Source organism: Pleurodeles waltl, chromosome 3_1 (genome assembly GCF_031143425.1).
Source record: "Pleurodeles waltl isolate 20211129_DDA chromosome 3_1, aPleWal1.hap1.20221129, whole genome shotgun sequence".
Lineage (NCBI taxonomy): Eukaryota > Metazoa > Chordata > Amphibia > Caudata > Salamandridae > Pleurodeles > Pleurodeles waltl.
In genome coordinates, this window is record NC_090440.1 from 1998420326 (window position 1) to 1998441142 (window position 20817).

The 20817-nt window shown below is 49.3% G+C and overlaps 1 protein-coding gene across 1 annotated transcript in view; it reads left to right on the forward strand.

Moving 5' to 3' along the window:
• The window catches only part of LOC138283654 (uncharacterized), a 223433-nt gene extending 222972 nt beyond the window's left edge, over nucleotides 1–461 (forward strand). The window contains exon 13 of the mRNA XM_069221589.1: nucleotides 392–461. Coding sequence (XP_069077690.1) covers nucleotides 392–461 — 70 coding nt within the window. The remainder of the gene's footprint in view (nucleotides 1–391) is intronic.
• The last annotated feature ends 20356 nt before the right edge of the window (nucleotides 462–20817 follow it).

Sequence of the window (20817 nt, forward strand, 5' to 3'; positions counted from 1 at the left end):
TGTCATCAACTATATCATCTACAGACAGGCATCCTTATCAGTGCAAATAAGCCGCCTCAGTGATAGAAAAGCGATCAAATAACAATCTATGTCATCATATAACTGAAACTAACATGATACAAAGTATGAAATAGCAACTAGCAATTTAGTTAAATCAATTGCCTTAAATGTTAGGCAGCTGCTGCAAAGCTCATACCATAACCCGTTAAGCATTTGATTGGCTACATCTAAGAGTTGCACCTTGCTTTTTCATTAGTGGTTACGAGATTCATCAAATATGAAAGTTAATTAAAAACGTAATTCAGTTAGGATTGTTGGTTATTAGTGTCTGCTTAAACTGGGAAATGCATTATCAATCTGCAGTGGACTAATTAGCTATATTTGTGTTTAGGTCTCCCCGCGAAGGACCGCCAAGTCGCAAAGGTAGGTGTCTCCTTCCGCATGTGATGTTGCCAGTCTGATGGTTAATGACCTCTGTGCAATGTTCAAGAAAACTCCTGCACATGAACTAATTAAATGGGTCCTTCGGGGGGAGGTGGTCCTGTCTGCCTCTGAGGCAGTGCTGAATTACCGTGATAATAAGTATTAGTAATCTGACCAACTGTATAATGCACACCATAAATCAGTGATATCCACTGTCTGACTATCAAGCCAGTGGGTAGGATGCAAACCTGCGACCTGTAGGTAACAGATGTCCACAGTGATAAATGAGAGCGCAAAAAAGGTAGGTCCTGCATCCTTTAAACATCTCGAATTTAAATTCCCTTTTGAGAACAAAGCGAGACATCCTATGGTGAGGTTTTGGGTATTAAAAGCCATATCCAGGACTCACTAGGCGAGGCACCTACTAGGGCTAACACCTCAGCATCCTCTTGTGTGAGGGCGAGGCTCCATCGCAAATCTTGATGTCTCTGACCTACCAGAAGCCCAAGCACCTATGGTAATGAGCAGCCTCCCAGATCTCCTTCCCTTCACCTTTCTCTTCAGCTGTGGACCCACAGATAAATGTATCTGTAGTACAGGCAGCCTGAGAGGTTTGACTGTAGACACTGTGGGGAGGAGGAAGAGGCGGTCTTTTGCATGATTGCTATGTTATTGGTATTTGTAAAACATAACAAATAAGTGCCAGGGCCCAAAGGTTTTCTTAGCTAGTCACCACAGTGCTGGTCACTGCCATCACTGCCTGCTTGCAGCGTCACCCCATCATACCTTTCCTATACTTGACACAGTTACAGTGTTAGCCTTATTCCAGTGTACTTCCCTTAGGGCCCTATTACAAGTATGGCGGTCCAAGGACTGCCAAACCCACGGTAGCGGTTGAACCGACGCACTCTTGGCGGTCTGACCACCAGATTACAACCCTGGCGGTCAGACCGCCAGGGGACTGCCACCACCGCCAGGATCACGGATCCCGGCAGGGTGGTGGCGGTCGGGCTTGTAACCAGCCATGGTGGCACTCAGCTCAGTGCCATCTGGCTGATTACAACCCCACTTTCCTCCAGCCTTTTCATGGCGGGACACCGCCATGAAAAGGCTGGCGGAAAGCCAGTGCCGGGGGACCCCTCCCTTCCCAGGACCACTGGAATGCGCACTGTCTGCACTGTAGCGGACAGGTTCCACTGGGCTGACCGGTTTCTGATGGTCAGCCCAGTGGAAACCATGTAATGGGTCTGGTGGGGAGACTACCAGCTCCACTGAGGTCTCCTCACCACGAGTCAGGCGGTCGGCTTTTCCGACTGTCTGACCCATAATGAGGCCTTTAACCGCCAGCCAGGGCCCAAAGCAACACAAAGTAGCATAAATGGGAATGCTGATTACTTTTTGCATGTTTTAGCTGAAAGAATGTCTGAATGTAGTGCCCAATACATGTGCATCACATACCACCAAACCCCTGGTAATCTATGCAAAAGGGACATAGCAGGGTAGATCCAGTGTAAACACCCGTAAAATTCAGGATCTATAGGCAAATCTTTTAAAATACCATGACCTTGCTTTACGAGGAATCGTTAACGTCATATGAAACCTGGTACAAACTGTGGGCAAATGTAGGAGGTTTTTTTCCTCAAAATAATATTTGTAGTATGTTTAGTAGTGCTACAATAACAATATAAACATACAACAGAATGGTACTCACAACCCTACATGCAGAGGTTCCACCTTTGCCTCTCAGGACTTTTTCTGTTGTGAGATCTCCATCCCAACTGCAGAATCTCTTCAAACATAAACATATGTTCTTTAGGTAAATGTGGGAGGGGCAGACAGGAGGGGCTGGAAAATATGGTATACTTACAACAAAATGAGAGGGATTAAGGGAGAAATACTGAGTGGTTTGGGGAGGGAGGGTGTGCACCAAGCCACAAAAGAGCAATCTGATTCCTATTCAAAAACTGTACTTCTAATGTTACGACAACCAAAAAGGATCCAAAACAGTGTTACATGTACTCCAGAGCTGCAGTAAGTGCAACGCCACACATGGCCAACCACTAGTAGTGCAACACCCCCAAATAATTGAGGTAGAAACTTAAAACTCCATAGGAAATTATGTTAAATGCATTTAAGTGATTTAACCTAATTAAAAATATAAATAAATGTAATGTAAAGTATAAAAAAATATGTTAAATATAAAATATATTTAAATTTAACAAAGTGTAGTAACTTTTTTAAATTTACAAATAACGTAATATTTTTTGTTAAACTATAATTAAATTACTTTAAAAAAGTAATATATTACTTTTAATATTTTTTAATACATAATAAAAATATGTTTACTTTAGGTGGGAGTTTGATAATGTAACCACCAGAAAATAATTGCTAAAATAATATATTAAAAATAATTCATATTACAATTGATATTAAGTTATTATTGTTGCAACATTAATATTTTTAAATAAAATATTTTGTCTATTTTTTCAAAGTGTAATAAACCGTTACACTTTTCCTTACACTTTACCGTAAATAGATCCACAACCCGATGGTGGACACTTCTGCCTACATGTGAAAAGTTACTAGTACTAACTTTAAACTATTAACTTTTACTATAAAATTACATTACCTATAACTGCACTTACCTTTCAGTACACTGAAACTTTTAGTGATGTCTCCATGCATAATATGTAATATCTACAAATGTATACATTTTGGGCAGCTTGACTGTAAGGGCCTGATTATGAGTTTGGCGGACGAGAAGACCAGATCGCCGAACTTCCAGTAGGGAGGTTGCCGCCTTACCCATTACAACTTTCCCACTGGGCTGACGGACGGAAACCAAGGTTTCCGCCCTTCAGCTTAGCAGGAAAGTGGCGGCAGCATTATCGCCGGCTCGTAATCAAGCCGGTGACAATGCTGCTGCCCGCAGGGGGCACCAGCACCCTCGCAATAATCACTGTTTGCGCAGCAATCAATGAGTACTGCGAGGGAGCTGGGCAGGGGGACCCCTGCACCTGTTCTCTGGCAGCCTTTTTATGGCGGTAAACCTGCCATGAAAAGGCTGGTGGAGAACCAAGTCGTAATCAGCAGGGTGGAACTGCATGCAGCGCTGCCCTGGCTGATTGCGACCTTCCCCCCACTATCAACCTGTCGGGATCACCGATCCCAGTGGGGACGGCAGTACCCTGGTGATACCCTGGCGATCTAACCGGCAGTGTCGTAATGTGGCGGTCAGACCGCCACAGCAGCGGCGGTCCTGACTGCCACTACGAGTCTGGCTGTCTAGTGACGGACAGACTTGTAATCAAGCCCTAAGTGATTGCCAGTGTGTTGACTGAGGCATATGCAGCAAGAGCAAATCTCATGCAAGATACTGCTTCCTTGACTTTGTGTGTTAGTGTCATGCTCAAGCCTGTGAAAGGGACCAAAATTCCCCCACCCACAGATTTACAGATATAAGAGGTGTTGGTAAATCCTTGCGTAGAAAAAATCAATTCCCAATGAGTTGGACCCTAATGGTCCAAAAAAAATGAACAATTACTACCAGAATCAGTAGGGTCTGGTTCCCAGTGGCAGAAATCTTCATGTGTAAAGAGATCTGCATTGTTTTTTCACGCAAAACAAAAGAACCACTGGCCTTGGCACATTCAGTGTAATCATGAATGTCAGCACCTCAATTAATTAACAATGCTGTAAATGAACTCTGGTGCTGAGACCTGCAAACGCCTGCACAATTAAATCCCGCTGCACAGTTTCCACTCTTCCAGAGGGCGGCATTGACCTCCTCTTGTAGCTCTTTTGCAGGGCGCTATCATTTTTTACAGTATTCTGACAAAATGTAGTGTAAAAAATAATATGTTCTCAAATCGCATGTCAAAAATATAGTGTTGTCAGATCTATTGTGAGTCACAACATAGAAAGAAAGAATATCCTTTTTAGGTATTTAATAATGTTTTTCAAATATAGTTGTGTACAATATTGTTTTTTTAATATAGTTGTATATAATATCGTTTTTTAAATTAGTTTGATAGATATAAGTTTTTTAGTATTATAAGTTATTAGTTTTATGATAATATGTGTGTTTAGTTTGTTTTAGTATACTTTCTTATTGATAGTTAATTATGTAAATTGATTAATCGGTTGCTATTTTAATTATGTAATGATTTTGATTACTTAATAATTGGGTGATAAGTTTATTTCATTAATAAATTGTTCATTTTATGTTTATTGTTTTATTTCTTGGTTTATTGAATAATTAAGTTAATATTAGTGACTTCATTTTCATGATGTCATTTATTTTTTTAATTCATTTTAATTATTTGTCAGTCTTGTTTTTGAGGTTAGTGTGGAAGAAGTGTTTTAATGTAAAATATTTTTTACGTTGCATTTTTTAATTGTAATTTCTTTTTTATTTAATTAATAAATGTATTCTTTTAAATGGGTTTTAATTTCTTTAATTTAAATGTTTTCTTTAAAAATAATTAGGAGGGAGAATAGTTCAACTCTTTCCCTACTGTTAATTAGATTGCAGTGGGAATAGTACATCTAATCTTCCCAAAGCCCAACACTTTTTCTACTTTCACTCATGCTGGACTGGGAATAGTAAAACTAACACCTCCAAAGACCAACACATTCCCTACTTTTGCTCAGGTTGAAAAGGGACTAGTACATTTTACCTCTCCAAGGCTAATTTATTTAGCTTGATTTTTTAAAGTAGTTTTAATGTTTTTTCTTTTAATGTAATGGATAATGTAAATTATGTATTAATTAATTGTTAGCTCAATTAGTTGTTGTTCTTATTGTAAACAGGTTTTAACTGTTCAATATCTAGTGTATGACGTTCCAATTTTTATTGGTATTTTTATTAGTAGTTTCGTTCTTTTAAATAACTTTTGAAAAATAAATTATATCTGATAGAGACTTCTAGTAGCAGATTCCTTACCTTTGAATTTCCCCAGGTGTCAGTCTGGATCCGGAGCTGTTTCTTTGAGCAGTACCTCTGCGCGATGTCAGGTGGCGTCGGTCGACTCCGTGGCGTCGTGGTCACAGTGATGACGTCGTGGTCATATATAGGCACCACCCCGACACGCTGGCATCAGTTCTTTTCTTTCCGCGCCAGCCTTCGCACAGATCCGGAGAAAGAGCTACCTCACAATTTTTTTGACTACCAACGACTTTTTTGCTGAACTTTTTGTGACGAGATTGTGAATGCATCGAGGGAATGTCATGTAAGACCGGCTTCAAACCCTGCGAATCCTGTCACCGAACTATGTCAGTGACGGATTCGCACCTCGTGTGTCTCTATTGCTTGGACCGTGACCATGACCTGAAGTCGTGCTCTGAGTGTCGGGCCATGAATCCGAAAAATTTGAGGGAGAGGTCCCTAAAGCTGCTGGCGCCCGACACTCGACTCCACATCGCTCCCGGTTTCACTCGAGAGGACGGTCTCAAGACCATATGCGGAGTCACCACCACTCTTCATCCTCGAAGTCTTCGGGCATTCGGGTCACAAGAAAAAGAAGTTGAAGAAGGATACATTTTCTTCGACTCCACCCCATCAATCGGATGATGTGACGCGGGAAGAGCGTAGATGTTCTAGGCCTCTGTCATCGAAGCCTGTATCTGGGTCCACTCTGCGTTTCCCCGACTTCCCGGGAGCCGGCGCCACCCCTGCCCAACTGAAAGAATTCTATGAGGCCATGCGCCTCATTTTTGGGCAGACTGACCCACCCTTGGCACCCTTTGGCCTAGGTGAGTCAGTAGGGACCCCCCTCGGGTTCCAAGTCGTTGGCTTTGGCCCCGACTCCAGAGGGTCCCACCGGATCTGCTTCTGGATCCGTCCCAGTGCCGGTGGTATGGATACGGGGAGAGTGTAGAGGGGCTGCTGGACCCTTTGGAATAGCAACTTGACTCTAACATGGACTGGATAGAGGAAATGGGTGACGCCAGTGGCCTGGACACCTCCCCTGATGCTGGCATGCTCTCTCCCCCTTCCGTGGCTACGGAGAAGGGAGCTTCTTATTGTATGGTGGTAAGAAAGGCGGCTGAGGTCGTGGACCTCAAGCTTCCTTCTGTGGAGGTTAGGTCTAATCTCCTGATCGAGGTGCTTCAATCGGTTTCTTCTTCTTCCGAACCTCTTCTCCCGTTTAACGAAGCACTGACGGACGTCCTCTTGGGTACCTTGTCCAGACCCAGCCCAGGCGCTCCTGTGAATAGGACAATTGCACGCCGCCATAGACCTGCACCATCAGACCCCAAATTCCTCACTCAACATCCTACGCCTGAGAGCCTTCTCATCCAGGCTTCATCTTCATCGGGGGCATTCCCTACGGTCGCGCAAGTGCTGCCTAGAGTTCCGGAGGAGGCCCGGACTGTCCTTTCCCAAGTTGTGACAGATGTGAGGGACGCAACAAAGTTCATGATTCACTGTGGGCTGGATACGACCGACTCTCTGGGCAGATCGGTCGCATCGACGGTGGCATTGAGACGCCACGTCTGACTGAGAACATCTGGCTTCTCAGGAGATGTCCAGCAATTTTTGATGGACATGCTCTTTGATGGCACACGTCTCTTTGGACACAAGGTGGACTCCACGCTCAAGTGCTTCAAGTATTCCCGAACCACGGCCCGGTCCCTTGGCCTTGCGCCTGCTCCTAGACCCCATCAGTCTGCCTTTTGCCCCTTTCGTGGCTACGGAAGGAGCACCCAACCGCATTCTTTCCCCCCTAGCCATCGACCCACGCATGCTGTACAGCCCCTGAGCGGCCGCAGGATCCCATGTTCCCGGGAATCAGGGAGCCAGCGGTTCACCCAGTCCACTCCCGCCCCCTCCTCAGCCTCCAAACCTTCCTAGTCCATGGGTAGACCAAGAACCAGTTGTTGGCAGGATTCGCCATCACCTGCCTCAAAGGCAATCCATTATGTCGGACAGGTGGGTCCTCCAGATCATCCGAAGGGGCTACTCCCTCCTTTTCGAGACATCTCCTCCAGCTATGCCACCTTCATACAATCGCATATAGGAGAATCATATAGTGTTTCTCTGTGATGAAGTCCAAGCCCTTTTGGCCAAAGGAGCTATATAGGGAGTCTCTCTGCCAGAAGTAGGTCGTGGTTGTTATTTCCGCTACTTTCTGGTGCTGAAAAAGGATAAGGGTCTTCGTCCTATATTAGATCTTCGGTCCCTCAATCACTTCCTCAAGAAGGAGATGTTGAAAATGTTGACATTGGCTCAGGTCCTATCTGCCCTGGACCAAGGAGGCTGGATGGTAGCGTTGGACTTGCAAGACGCATACTTCCACATCCCCGTCTTGCCGGCCCACAGACGTTACCTACGATTTGTGGTAGATCACGAGCACTTTCAGTTCACTGTGCTCCCTTTTGGCCTTACCAGTGCAACTCGATGTTCACGAAAGTGATGGTAGTGGTGGCAGCTCACCTGCACAGGCTAGGAGTTCCAGTCTTTCCCTATCTCGACGGCAGGCTGTTGAAGGCGAACTCACCCCAGACAGTCGTCTCCCACCTCCAGGCTACGGCGAACCTTTTGCATTTGCTGGGGTTCACTATCAACGTGCTGAAGTCACACCTGACTCCTTCTCAGATGCTCCCTTACATTGGAGCTGTTCTAGATACAGTGCAGTTTTGGGTGTATCCTCCCAAAAAGCGAGCCCAGGATATTCAGGCTATAATACTGATGTTTCAGCCTCTATCCTGGATTTCAGTGAGAATGATTCTGAGTCTGCTGGGCCTCATGGCCTCCTGCATCCTGCTAGTTTAAAAGGCCAGATGGCACATGCGGGCTCTGCAGTGGGACCTGAAGTTCCACAGGGCGCAGCATCAGGGGAATCTCTCCGACAAGGTCCAGATCATGGAAGAAACTGCAAGAGACCTGCAGTGGTGGTTAACAAATCAGGATTGGGTCAAAGGCAGATCCCTCTCGTTTCCCCAACCAGATCTTACAGTGGTGACAGATGCATCACTCCTGGGATGGGGCGGCCACATGGGAGAGGTGGAGATCAGACGCCTCTGGTCTACGGCGGAAACCAGGCTCCATATCAACCTTCTGGAGCTCTGAGCGATTCGACTAGCATTAAAAGCATTTCTTCCCTCTCTCAAAGGAAAAGCAGTGCAGGTGTTCACAGACAACACCACTGCCATGTGGTACTGCAATAAACAAGTCCGAGTGGGGTTGTGGATGCATTGTCAAGAGGCTTTTCGCCTCTGGACATGGCTGGAACATCAGGGCGTTTCCCTGGTGGTTCATCACCTGGTGGTCTCCCTGAATACGAGGGCAGACAAACTCAGCCGACGATGCATGGTCAATCATGAATGGCGTCTCAACCTGGAGGTGGCGCAAGGTCTCTTCCTTCAGTGGGGAGAACCTTGGTTAGACTTTTTTGCCTCAGTAGAGAACACGCAATGTCAGCTGTTTTGCGTGTTGGAGTTTCCAAGGCAGCACTCGCTCGGCGACGCTTTTCGTCATGAGTGGAACTCAGACCTCCTGTATGCCTCTCAGCCCATACCACTTCTGCCCAGAATTCTGAAGAAGATCAGCCAAGACTGAGCCCAAGTAATCCTGGTGGCTCCGGACTGGGCACGAAGAGTCCGGTATCCCGAGCTCTTGAACATGGCCATAGCTCTTCCGATCATACTGCCTCTTCGGGATGAAATTCTGTTGCAGCAACAGGGGAATGTCATCCACCCGAACCTGTCCACCCTCGGCCTCCTTGTGTGGAGATTGAGCGGCCACAGTTGACGTCTTTTGATCTGCCACCAGAACTCTGTAACGTCATCTTGGCAGCCTGGCGTCCCTCAACCAAAACTGTATACGCCTGTCGTTGGAAGAAATTTGTGGCATAGTGCGTCGACAAATCTGTCGATCCTCTATCTGCTCCTCTCTCTCAAGTTCTTCTCTTTATTCATTCCCTGGCCCAACAAGGCTGTACGCTGGGCACCCTTAAGGGATATCTCTCTGCTATCTCTGCTTTCTTGAGGTTACCAGATCAACCTTCTTTATTCAAATCTCCCATTGTTGGGAGGTTTCTTAACCCCTTCGCTGCCAGGCCTTTTCCCCCTCCTGTGCCAGGCCTTTTTTTGGCTATTTGGGGCAGTTCGCGCTTAGGCCCTCATAACTTTTTGTCCACATAAGCTAGCCAAGCCAAATTTGCGTCCTTCTTTTCCAACATCCTAGGGATTCTAGAGGTACCCAGACTTTGTGGGTTCCTCTGAAGGAGGCCAAGAAATTAGCCAAAATACAGTGAAAATATCGTTTTTTTTTTTAAAATGGGAAAAAGTGGCTGCAGAAGAAGGCTTGTGTTTTTTTCCTTGAAAATGGCATCAACAAAGGGTTTGCGGTGCTAAATTCACCAGCTTCCGAGCTTTCAGGAACAGGCAGACTTGAATCAGAAAACCCAATTTTTCAACACAAATTTGGCATTTTACTGGGACATACCCCATTTTTACGATTTTTTGTGCTTTTAGCCTCCTTCCAGTAAGTGACAGAAATGGACGTAAAACCAATGCTGGATCCCAGAAACCTAAACATTTCTGAAAAGTAGACAAAATTCTAGATTCAGCAAGGGGTAATTTGTGTAGATCCTACAAGGGTTTCCTACAGAAAATAACAAGTGAAAAAGAAAAATATTGAAATTGAGGTGAAAAAAACAGCAAATGTTCTCCACGTTTTACTCTGTAACTTTTTCCTGCAATGTCAGATTTTTTAAAGCAATATACCGTTACGTCTGCTGGACTCTTCTGGTTGCGGGGATATATAGGGCTTGTAGGTTCATCAAGAACCCTAGGTATCCAGAGCCAATAAATGAGCTGCACCCTGCATTGCGTTTTCATTCTATACCGGGTATACAGCAATTCATTTGCTGAAATATAAAGAGTGAAAAATAGCCATCAAGAAAACCTTTGTATTTCCAAAATGGGCACAAGATAAGGTGTTGAGGAGCAGTGGTTATTTGCACATCTCTGAATTCCGGAGTGACCATACTAGCATGTGAATTACAGGGCATTTCTCAAATAGACGTCTTTTTTACACACTCTCTTATATTTGGAAGGTAAAAATGTAGAGAAAGACAAGGGGCAATAACACTTGTTTTGCTATTCTATGTTCCCCCAAGTCTCCTGATAAAAATGATACCTCACTTGTGTGGGTAGGCCTAGTGCCCGCGACAGGAAATGCCCCAAAACACAACGTGGACACATCACATTTTTTGAAAGATAACAGAGGTGTTTTTTGCAAAGTGCCTACCTGTAGATTTTGGCCTCTAGCTCAGCCGGCACCCTAGGGAAACCTACCAAACCTGTGCATTTTTGAAAACTAGAGACCTAGGGAAATCCAAGATGGGGTGACTTGTGGGGCTCTGACCAGGTTCTGTTACCTAGAATCCTTTGCAAACCTAAAAATTTGGCTATAAAAACACGTTTTCCTCACATTTCGGTGACAGAAAGTTCTGGAATCTGAGAGGAGCCACAAATTTCCTTCCACCCAGTGTTCCCCCAAGTCTCCCGATAAAAACGATACCTCACTTGTGTGGGTAGGCCTAGCGCCCGTGACAGGAAATGCCCCAAAACACAAAGTGGACACGTCAAATTTTTTGACTGAAAACAGAAGTGTTTTTTACAAAGTGCCTACATGTAGATTTTGGCCTCTGGCTCAGCCGGCACCTAGGGAAACCTACCAAACCTGTGCATTTTTTAAAACTAGAGACCTAGGGGAATCCAAGGTGGGGTGACTTGTGGGGCTCTGGCCAGGTTCTGTTACCCAGAATCCTTTGCAAACCTCAAATTTGGCTAATAAAACACGTTTTCCACTCATTTCGGTGACAGAAAGTTCTGGAATCTGAGAGGAGCCACTAATTTCCTTCCACCCAGCGTTCCCTCAAGTCTCCCGATGAAAATGGTACCTCACTTGTGTGGGTAGGCCTAGCGCCCACGAAAGGAAATGGCCCAAAACACAACGTGGACACATCACATTTTTTCACAGAAAACAGTGCCTACCTGTGGATTTTGGCCTCTAGCTCAGCCAGCACCTGGGGAAACCTAGCAAACCAGCGCATTTTTTAAAACTAGATACCTAGGGGAATCCAAGATGGGGTGACTTGTGGGGCTCTGACCAGGTTCTGTTACCCAGAATCCTTTGCAAACCTCACAATTTGGCCAAAAAAACACTTTTTCCTCTAATTTCGGTGACAGAAAGTTCTGGAATCTGAGAGTAGCCACAAATTTCCTTCACCCAGCGTTCCCCCAAGTCTCCCAATAAAAATGGTACCTCACTTGTGTGGGTAGGCCTAGTGCCCACGAAAGGAAATGGCCTAAAACACAACGTGGACACATCAAATTTTTTCACAGAAAACAGAGGTGTTTTTTGCAAAGTGCTTACCTGTGGATTTTGCCTCTAGCTCAGCCGGCCCCAGGGGGGCAGAAATGGCCTAAAATAAATTTGCCCCCACCCCCTCCCCGGGAGCGACCCTTGCCTACGGGGTCGCTCCCCCTGCGTGACATTGGCGCCCAAAAAAAAATCCCCAGTGCCTAGTGGTTTCTGCCCCCTTGGGGGCAGATTGAACTAAAATCTAAATACAATTTGCCCCTCAGGGGAGCGACCCATGCCTAATGGGTCGCTTCCCATCTCAAAAAAAAAAAAAAAACACAAAAAAAAGATTGTGCCCTGGCGCCTAGATGTTTCTGCCCCCAGGGGGAAGATCGGCCTAATAACAATAGGCCGATCTGCCCCCAGGGGGGGCAGAAATGGCCTAAAATAAATTTGCCCCCCCAACCTTGCCTACGGGGTCGCTCCCCCTGCGAGACATTGGCGCCAAAAAAAAAATCCCCGGTGCCTAGTGGTTTCTGCCCCCTTGGGGGCAGATTGACCTAAAATCGTCCGATCTGCCCTCAAGGGGGGCAGAAATGGTCTAAATACAATTTGCCCCTCAGGGGAGCGACCCTTGCCTAATGGGCCGCTCCCCATCTCTAAAAAAACAAACAAACACCCAAAAAAAAATTGCCCTGGCGCCTAGAGGTTTCTGCCCCCCCCCCCCGGGGGCAGATCGGCCTAATAATAGGCCGATCTGGCAGAAATGGCCTAAAATAAATTTGTCCCCTCCCCCCCACCCCCCCGGGAGTGACCCTTGCCTACGGGGTCGCTCCCCCTGCGTGACATTGGCGCAAAAAAAAAAATCCCAGGGGCCTAGTGGTTTCTGCCCCCCTTGGGGGCAAATTGGTGTAGCAAAAATCGGCCGATCTGCCCTCAAAGGGGGCAGAAATGGCCTAAATACAAATTTCCCCTCCAGGGGAGCGACCCTTGTCCAAGGGGTCGCTCCCCATCTGTAAAACAAAAAAAAAAAAAAAATCCCCGGTGCCTAGTGGTTTCTGCCCCCTTAGGGACAGATCGGCCTAATCAAAATAGGCTGATCTGCCCCCCAGGGGGGGCAGAAATGGCCTAAAATAAATTTGGCCCCCAGGGGAACGACCCTTGCCTAAGGGGTCGCTCCCCTTGCGTGAAATTCACATTAAAAAAAAAAACTCCCTGGTGTCTAGTAGTTTCTGTCCCCCTTGGGGGCAGATTTGCCTCATAAAAATAGGCCAATTTGCCCCCAAGGGGGGCAGAAATGGCCTAAATATAATTTGCCCCCTAGGAGAGCGACCCTTGCCTAAGGGGTCGCTCCCCACCTCCTAATAAACAGAACAAAACAAAAAGGAAAAAAAAAAAATGATCCCTGGTGCCTAGATGTTTCTGCCCCCCCTGGGGGCAGAAAAGGCCTTCCAAAAAATGCCCCCCTGGAGCGACCCTTGCCCAAGGGGTCGCTTCCTTATGCCACTTTCAAAAATAAAAAATAAATCCCTGGTGTCTAGTGGGCGTTTCAAAAGCCGGATTGCTTTGCAATCCGGCTTTTGAAACGCAGAGAGAGACTTCAAAGGGAAGGAAATAGCTTTCCTTCCCTTTGAAGCCTCTCTCGGCCTCCCTCCGATCGCGCTGGAAGCTGAGCTTCCAGCGCGATGGGAGGAGGCCCTGTGACAAATCAGCGCGCGATCGTACGCTGACGTCACAGGGGGGGTGGGGGGGAGGGATCGGGGGTGGAAGGGGAAAGGCTTCCCCTTCCATCCCTGCCTTGTGGGGGTGGATGGGGTGCAAAAGGGGGGAGCGCTAGCGCTCCCCCCAGTTCCCGGGTGTAGGACGAGGTGACCTCGTCCAAGGCACCCGGGAACCGGTGCCTTGGACGAGGTGACCCCGTCCAAGGCACCCTAGGGGTTAAAGGCCTCACACATCTTTTTCCTCCTATTCCATTCATCATGCCCCAATGGGATCTGAACCTAGTCTTAACATACCTTATGGGTGCCCCATTTGAGCTGCTTTACAACTGCCCTTTACCGCTCTTAACCATCAAAACTGTCTTCTTAGGTGCCATCACCTCTGCCCGCAGAGGAAGTGAGCTCCAAGCTCTTTCATCTAAACCACCTTTCCTGGCAATACTCCCTGACAAAGTGGTACTTCACACAAGGGCTTCTTTTCTACCTAAAGTAGTGACACCCTTCCATGTCGGGCAGTCCATCACTTTGTCTATCTTTTATGCACACCCACATCCCTCACATGAAGAGGAGAGACTCCACCGCCTGGATCCAAAAAGAGTGTTGACGTTCTACCTTGATCATACCAAAGACTTCCAAGTGGATGATCAACTCTTTGTGGGATATGTGGGTGCAAAGAAGGGGAAGGCGGTGCAGAAGAGGACCATTCCAAGATGGGTGCTCCTGTGAATCAAAGTGTGCTACACTTTGGCTAAGAAGCAACCCTCTGAAGGTTTGCGTGCTCACTCCACCAGAGCTACTGCTGCTACCACAGCACTAGCACAGGGCATTCCAGTCCTGGACATCTGTCAGGCAGCAACGTGGGCATCTCTGCACACTTTTACCACACACTACTGCCTGGACAGTCAGGTCCGCAGGGATGGCTACTTTGGCCGTTCGGTCATGCAGGACTTCTTCTTGGTGTGATCTTGGTTCGCAGCCCACCACCGGGGATGATATTGCTCGGGTATTTATTCAAATGTAAGGAATTTGCAACTAGAAGTCTCTATCAGATGTACAAGTTACTTACCTTTGGTAACGATATATCTGGTAGAGACATATTCTAGTTCCAGATTCCTTACCGACCCGCCCATCCTCCCCGCACTGCAAACTGATTTCTAAGGACAGGAACATCCCTTTAATGGCCCTAGTTTTGGCGCACCATTCTCAGTGTTCTTCATGGCTCTGCGCTACTGGTGTGGAAAGTCGTGTAAAGAAACTGACGTCACTGCGACGGGGAGGCGCCTATATATGACCATGACATCATCACGATGACCACGACGCCAACGACTCCCACAGAGTCAACTTACGCCACCTGACGGCGTGCAGAGGTACTGCTCGAAGAAAAATCTCCAGATCCAGACTGACGCCTGTGGAAATTCAAAGGTAAGGAATCTGCAACTAGAATATGTCTCTACCAGATATATCGTTACCGAAGGTAAGTAACCTGTACATTTATTACTATGCAATTATTTAAAGTGCATATTTTTAATTTATTTTGCAAGGTACAATTTGTTAGACATTTTGTGTACTATAAGTTTATGTTTTAAAAAAAATGTGTTTTAAAGTTAATATAGTAGTAATAGTTAAAAGTCGATATACTGACCTATTTGTTGACAATATTATGGACTTCTTTATATTTTGTTAGATGTTTTTGACTTTCCAAGCAAAATATTTACAGCTGATACTTGTATTCTCAATATTGTTTTCACATAAATATTTTGCTGATATCTTTGGCAACACTGTTATGCCTTGATTCCTCTGACTAACATTCCTCACTTCCCTTTGATTTCCACCTCTTCCCTCTCCTGCTCCCTTCTGTCATCTAGGCTCAATGCTGTCTACTACTGCTATCGCTCATTCCCTCTCATCTAACTACCGCCAGATTCCTAAGGCCAAAAACTCAGCATTCACTATTGCTCCATCTCAAGCGTACGTACCAAGAACTAAGGGCACCCATCTAGTTCTATGTAGGGTGAAGGGAGTGGAGATAATGAAATAGCCAGCATTGGAAGGCCTATAGAAGTACCCCAGTGTAGGGAGCTGGCTCTGTATTTACTATATCAAGATTGGTCAGCCTTACACTAAAGGGCTGGTTAAAATAGAGGGGGCCTTTCTAAGATGCCCTCTGGGTGCATTGTACAATAAATCCAACACTGGGATCAGTGTGGGTTTATTGTGCCGAGATGTTTGATACCAAACATCCCAGCCTTCAGTGAAGCCATCATGGAGCTGTGGGGTTCGTGATGACAAACTCCCAGCCCATGTGCACAATTTTGGCCACACTGCACTTACAATGTCTAAGAATGGACTTAGACACTGTAGGGGCATAGTGCTCATGGAGCTATGCGCTCACCTGTGGTATAGTACACCCTGCCTTAGAGCTGTAAGGCCTTCTAGTGTGGTGACTTACCTATGCCACAGGCAGTGGTTTGGGAGCATGGCACCTTGAGGGGGAGGCCATGTTGACTTTCTCTTTATCTCCCACTAACATACACACAAGCTGCAATGGCAGTGTGCATGTTCTTGGTGAGGGGTCTCCTAGGGTGGCACAATACATGCTGCAGCCCTTGGGGACCTTCCCTGGCCACAGAGCCCTTGGTACCATTGGTAATGGATACCTTTTACAAGGGTCTTAACTGTGTGCCAGGGAACAATGGTACAGTTTTGGGAAAGAACACTGGTGCTGGGACTTGGTTACCAGGATCACAGCACACTCAGTCGAGTCAGCATCAATATCAGGCAAAAAGTGTGTGTGGGGGGGGGTAACCATGCCAAAAAGGGCCACTTTCCTACACCCAGTACCATAGACCCCATTTACAATCAATTAGGCAGCATTCAACACATAGGGGGTCATTCCAACCCTGGCGGTCGGTGTTAAAGCGGCGGCCAACCCGCCAACAGGCAGGCGGTCAAAAAAATGGAATTCTGACCCTGGCGGAAACCGCCAACACAGACCGCCACTTTAACACTCCGACCGCCACGGCGGGACAAACAAACAGCGCAGCGGTCACCGCCAACAGACAGGCGGGAGACAATGTACCGCCCACCCTATCACAACTCACCAATCCGCCACCTTTTCCGGGGCGGGAGCCCCGCCGATAAAAACACGGCGGAAACAGACTACGAACGGGAAAACGCTCACCTCTACACATTCCACGAGGAATCTGGACAGCATGGAACCAGAACTACACATCCTACCAGCTATTGTCTACCTGCTCCTCTACCAGGAGCACGAACGCCGGCGCAGAAGACAACGGTGAGTACTGCACCTACGACACAGGGGAGGGGGGAAGAGAAAAGATTACGGGCACACACATACGCGACACACCCACCCTCACCCACAACTACCTACACATCAATGCAGAGCAACAACTCAGAGTGACACCCCCCAAACCACCCGGAAGAATGCCAAGACAAAATAAAATGATCATGAAATGTAAATATATTGTAAGGCTAAGTAAAAAATTATTTCCAACATCTATAACTATATACACATATGTAAATTGTCCTGTCCAAATTGGGTTTCAGTCATTGTACGTGGGCCAATGGGCCTCAACACATGGGCAAAGCCCACACAGGAGACCCGAATCCATTGGAGAGAACACTGCAGGGGCATCAGATAGAAAAACTACAGGCACCTCAGGGGGAAGGGAAGGGGAGGCACCTCAGCCACATGAGTCCACGACGCCAGATCCACGAGGGGCCTCCATGGCCACTGTGCCATCCTGGGGAGTGCAAAGCCACAGTCTCTCAAGTCTCTACAGTGGGTGGCTTGCCCACTGTGCAATCCTGGGAAGTGCAAAGCCACAGTCTCACAAGTCTCTACAGTGGGTGGGTTGCCCACTGTACCATCCTGGGGAGTGCAAAGCCACAGTCTCTCAAGTGGATTACAGACTCCACTGGTACTGGAGGAGGCATGGTGCCCAGAGTGCATCGTGCAGCCCTGCCCGACACAGATCCGGGCCTGCCCCTTCTGCCAATGGGCCAGCGGTGCTTGAGATGAAGGGCCCAGCGGAGCGGTGCTTGAGACGGCGGTGCCCAGCGGAGCGGTGTTTGAGATGAAGGGCCCAGCGGAGCGGTGCTTGAGATGAAGGGCCCAGCGAAGCGGTGCAGAGACGGCGGTGCCCAGCGGAGTGGTGCTTGAGATGAAGGGCCCAGCGGAGCGGTGCAGAGACGGCGGTACCCAGCGGAGCGGTGCAGAGATGAAGGGCCCAGCGGAGCGGTGCAGAGACGGCGGTGCCCAGCGGAGCGGTGCAGAGATGAAGGGCCCAGCGGAGCGTGCAGAGATGAAGGGCCCAGCGGAGCGGTGCTTGAGATGAAGGGCCCAGCGGAGCGGTGCTTGAGATGAAGGGCCCAGCGGAGCGGTGCAGAGATGAAGGGCCCAGCGGAGCGGTGCAGAGACGGCGGTGCCCAGCGGAGCAGTGCAGAGATGAAGGGCCCAGGGGAGCGGTGCTGAGATGAAGGGCCCAGCGGAGCGGTGCTGAGATGAAGGGCCCAGCGGAGCGGTGCAGAGATGAAGGGCCCAGCGGAGCGGTGCTTGAGATGAAGGGCCCAGCGGAGCGGTGCTTGAGATGAAGGGCCCAGCGGAGTGGTGCAGAGACGGCGGTGCCCAGCGGAGCGGTGCAGAGATGAAGGGCCCAGCGGAGCGGTGCAGAGACGGCGGTGCCTAGCGGAGTGGTGCTGAGATGAAGGGCCCAGTGGAGCGGTGCTGAGATGAAGGGCCCAGCGGAGCGGTGCTGAGATGAAGGGCCCAGCGGAGCGGTGCTTGAGATGAAGGGCCCAGCGGAGCGGTGCTTGAGATGAAGGGCCCAGCGGAGCGGTGCTTGAGATGAAGGGCCCAGCGGAGCGGTGCAGAGACGGCGGTGCCCAGCAGAGCGGTGCAGAGATGAAGGGCCCAGCGGAGCGGTGCAGAGACGGCGGTGCCCAGCGGAGCGGTGCAGAGATGAAGGGCCCAGCGGAGCGGTGCTGAGATGAAGGGCCCAGCGGAGCGGTGCATGAGATGAAGGGCCCAGCGGAGCGGTGCTTGAGATGAAGGGCCCAGCGGAGCGGTGCAGAGCCGGCGGTGCCCAGCGAAGCGGTGCAGAGCCGGCGGTGCCCAGCGAAGCGGTGCAGAGCCGGCGGTGCCCAGCGAAGCGGTGCAGAGACGGCGGTGCCCAGCGGAGCGGTGTTTGAGATGAAGGGCCCAGCAGAGCGGTGCTTGTCTTGAAGGGCCCTGTTCAGCGGTGCTTTTCTTGAAGGGCCCTGTTCAGCGGTGCTTGTCTTGAAGGACCCTGTTCAGCGGTGCTTGTCTTGAAGGGCCCTGTTCAGTGGTGCTTGAGACTGCGGTGCCCTGTTCAGCGGTGCTTGTCTTGAAGGACCCTGTTCAGCGGTGCTTGTCTTGAAGGGCCCTGTTCAGCGGTGCTTGAGACGGCGGTGCCCTGTTCAGCGGTGCTTGTCTTGAAGGGCCCTGTTCAGCGGTGCTTGTCTTGAAGGGCCCTGTTCAGCGGTGCTTTTCTTGAAGGGCCCTGTTCAGCGGTGCTTGTCTTGAAGGGCCCTGTTCAGCGGTGCTTGTCTTGAAGGGCCCTGTTCAGTGGTGCTTGAGACGGCGGTGCCCTGTTCAGCGGTGCTTGTCTTGGAGGACCCTGTTCAGCGGTGCTTGTCTTGAAGGGCCCTGTTCAGCGGTGCTTGAGACGGCGGTGCCCTGTTCAGCGGTGCTTGTCTTGAAGGGCCCTGTTCAGCGGTGCTTGTCTTGAAGGGCCCTGTTCAGCGGTGCTTGAGACGGCGGTGCCATGTACAGCGGTGCTTGTCTTGAAGGGCCCTGTTCAGCGGTGCTTGTCTTGAAGGGCCCTGTTCAGCGATGCTTGTCTTGAAGGGCCCTGTTCAGCGAAGCTTGAGACGGCGGTGCCCTGTTCAGCGGTGCTTGTCTTGAAGGGCCCTGTTCAGCGGTGCTTGTCTTGAAGGGCCCTGTTCAGCGGTGCTTGAGACGGCGGTGCCCTGTTCAGCGGTGCTTGTCTTGAAGGGCCCTGTTCAGCGGTGCTTGTCTTGAAGGGCCCTGTTCAGCGGTGCTTGGCTTGAAGGGCCCTGTTCAGCGGTGCTTGAGACGGCGGTGTCCTGTTCAGCTGTGCTTGTCTTGAAGGGCCCTGTTCAGCTGTGCTTGAGACGGCGGTGCCCTGTTCAGCGGTGCTTGTCTTGAAGGGCCCTGTTCAGCGGTGCTTGAGACGGCGGTGCCCTGTTCAGCGGTGCTTGTCTTGAAGGGCCCTGCTCAGCGGTGCTTGTCTTGAAGGGCCCTGTTCAGCGGTGCTTGGCTTGAAGGGCCCTGTTCAGCGGTTCTTGACATGTGTCTCCAGGGCACCATATCCGGCCAATATATGGAGTTCACTCGCCATCTGAATTCTCGCTTGCGGGGCCCTCCTGTGCTGGAGTCCCGGGCCCGTGGGTGTCCTCCTTCACACCCGGAATGGGGCTGGTGGGGCCCTCCTGGGCAGCTCGTCTGCTGCTGGACTTGTCGGCCGTGCTGCCCTTGCCATCCTTCCGTGATTCTCTGTGGCCCTTGCCTCCCTTTGTAGATGTGCCAGGTGGCACCCCACTTCCTGACGGTGCCAGGGTAGTGCCTTTGGAGGCTGCCGTCTCTGGCCTCTCGCGCCGGGCCTTGCCTTTCTTGGTTTTTTTCCCAGGGGGTGGGGGCTGGCTGTCCCTTTACTGCTGGCTGATGTAGCTGCCCTTGAAGGTGGTGGACTCCAATATCCTTGTACTATGGTCCTTGTAGGTCCAGGGGTTGTGGTGGCTGAGGTGCTGATTGGACTCTTACGAGATGGAGGGGGTGGGTCAGGTGATGTAAAGAGGTTAATTTTGGACAAGAAAAACTTTTTAGGAGCAGTGGGAAGGGTAGGTGCAGTGGGTATGGGAGTGGAGGAAGAGGATGTGGTTGTAGGAGAGTCAAGTGTGCTGTCTTTGGGTGCAGGTGCTTGTGACGGAGGCTGTCGTGAGGTGGATGGCTGTTGGGTGGGTGGCTGCCTGCGTTTGTGTGGTTTGGAAGAGGGGGTGACAGACACACTGGGAGAGGACACAGGGGACGTGTAAATGGCAGTGGGGGTGGTGACTGCACGTGTGCGGACTGTTCTGGTGGGTGTGCTGGTGATGGACGTAGTGGCTGATGATGTTGTGCATGCAAGTGTGAGTGGAGACGTCACAGGGAAGGAGGAGGGAGACGAGGAGGAGGGGGACACAGAGGAGGCAGTGGCTGTTGGTATGTCTGCATGTGGCTGTTGCTTGTGTGAATGCTTGTGTGATGTGTGGTGCTTATGTCTGGATGAGCTGCCCTTGGGTGTTGAGGTGTGTGCA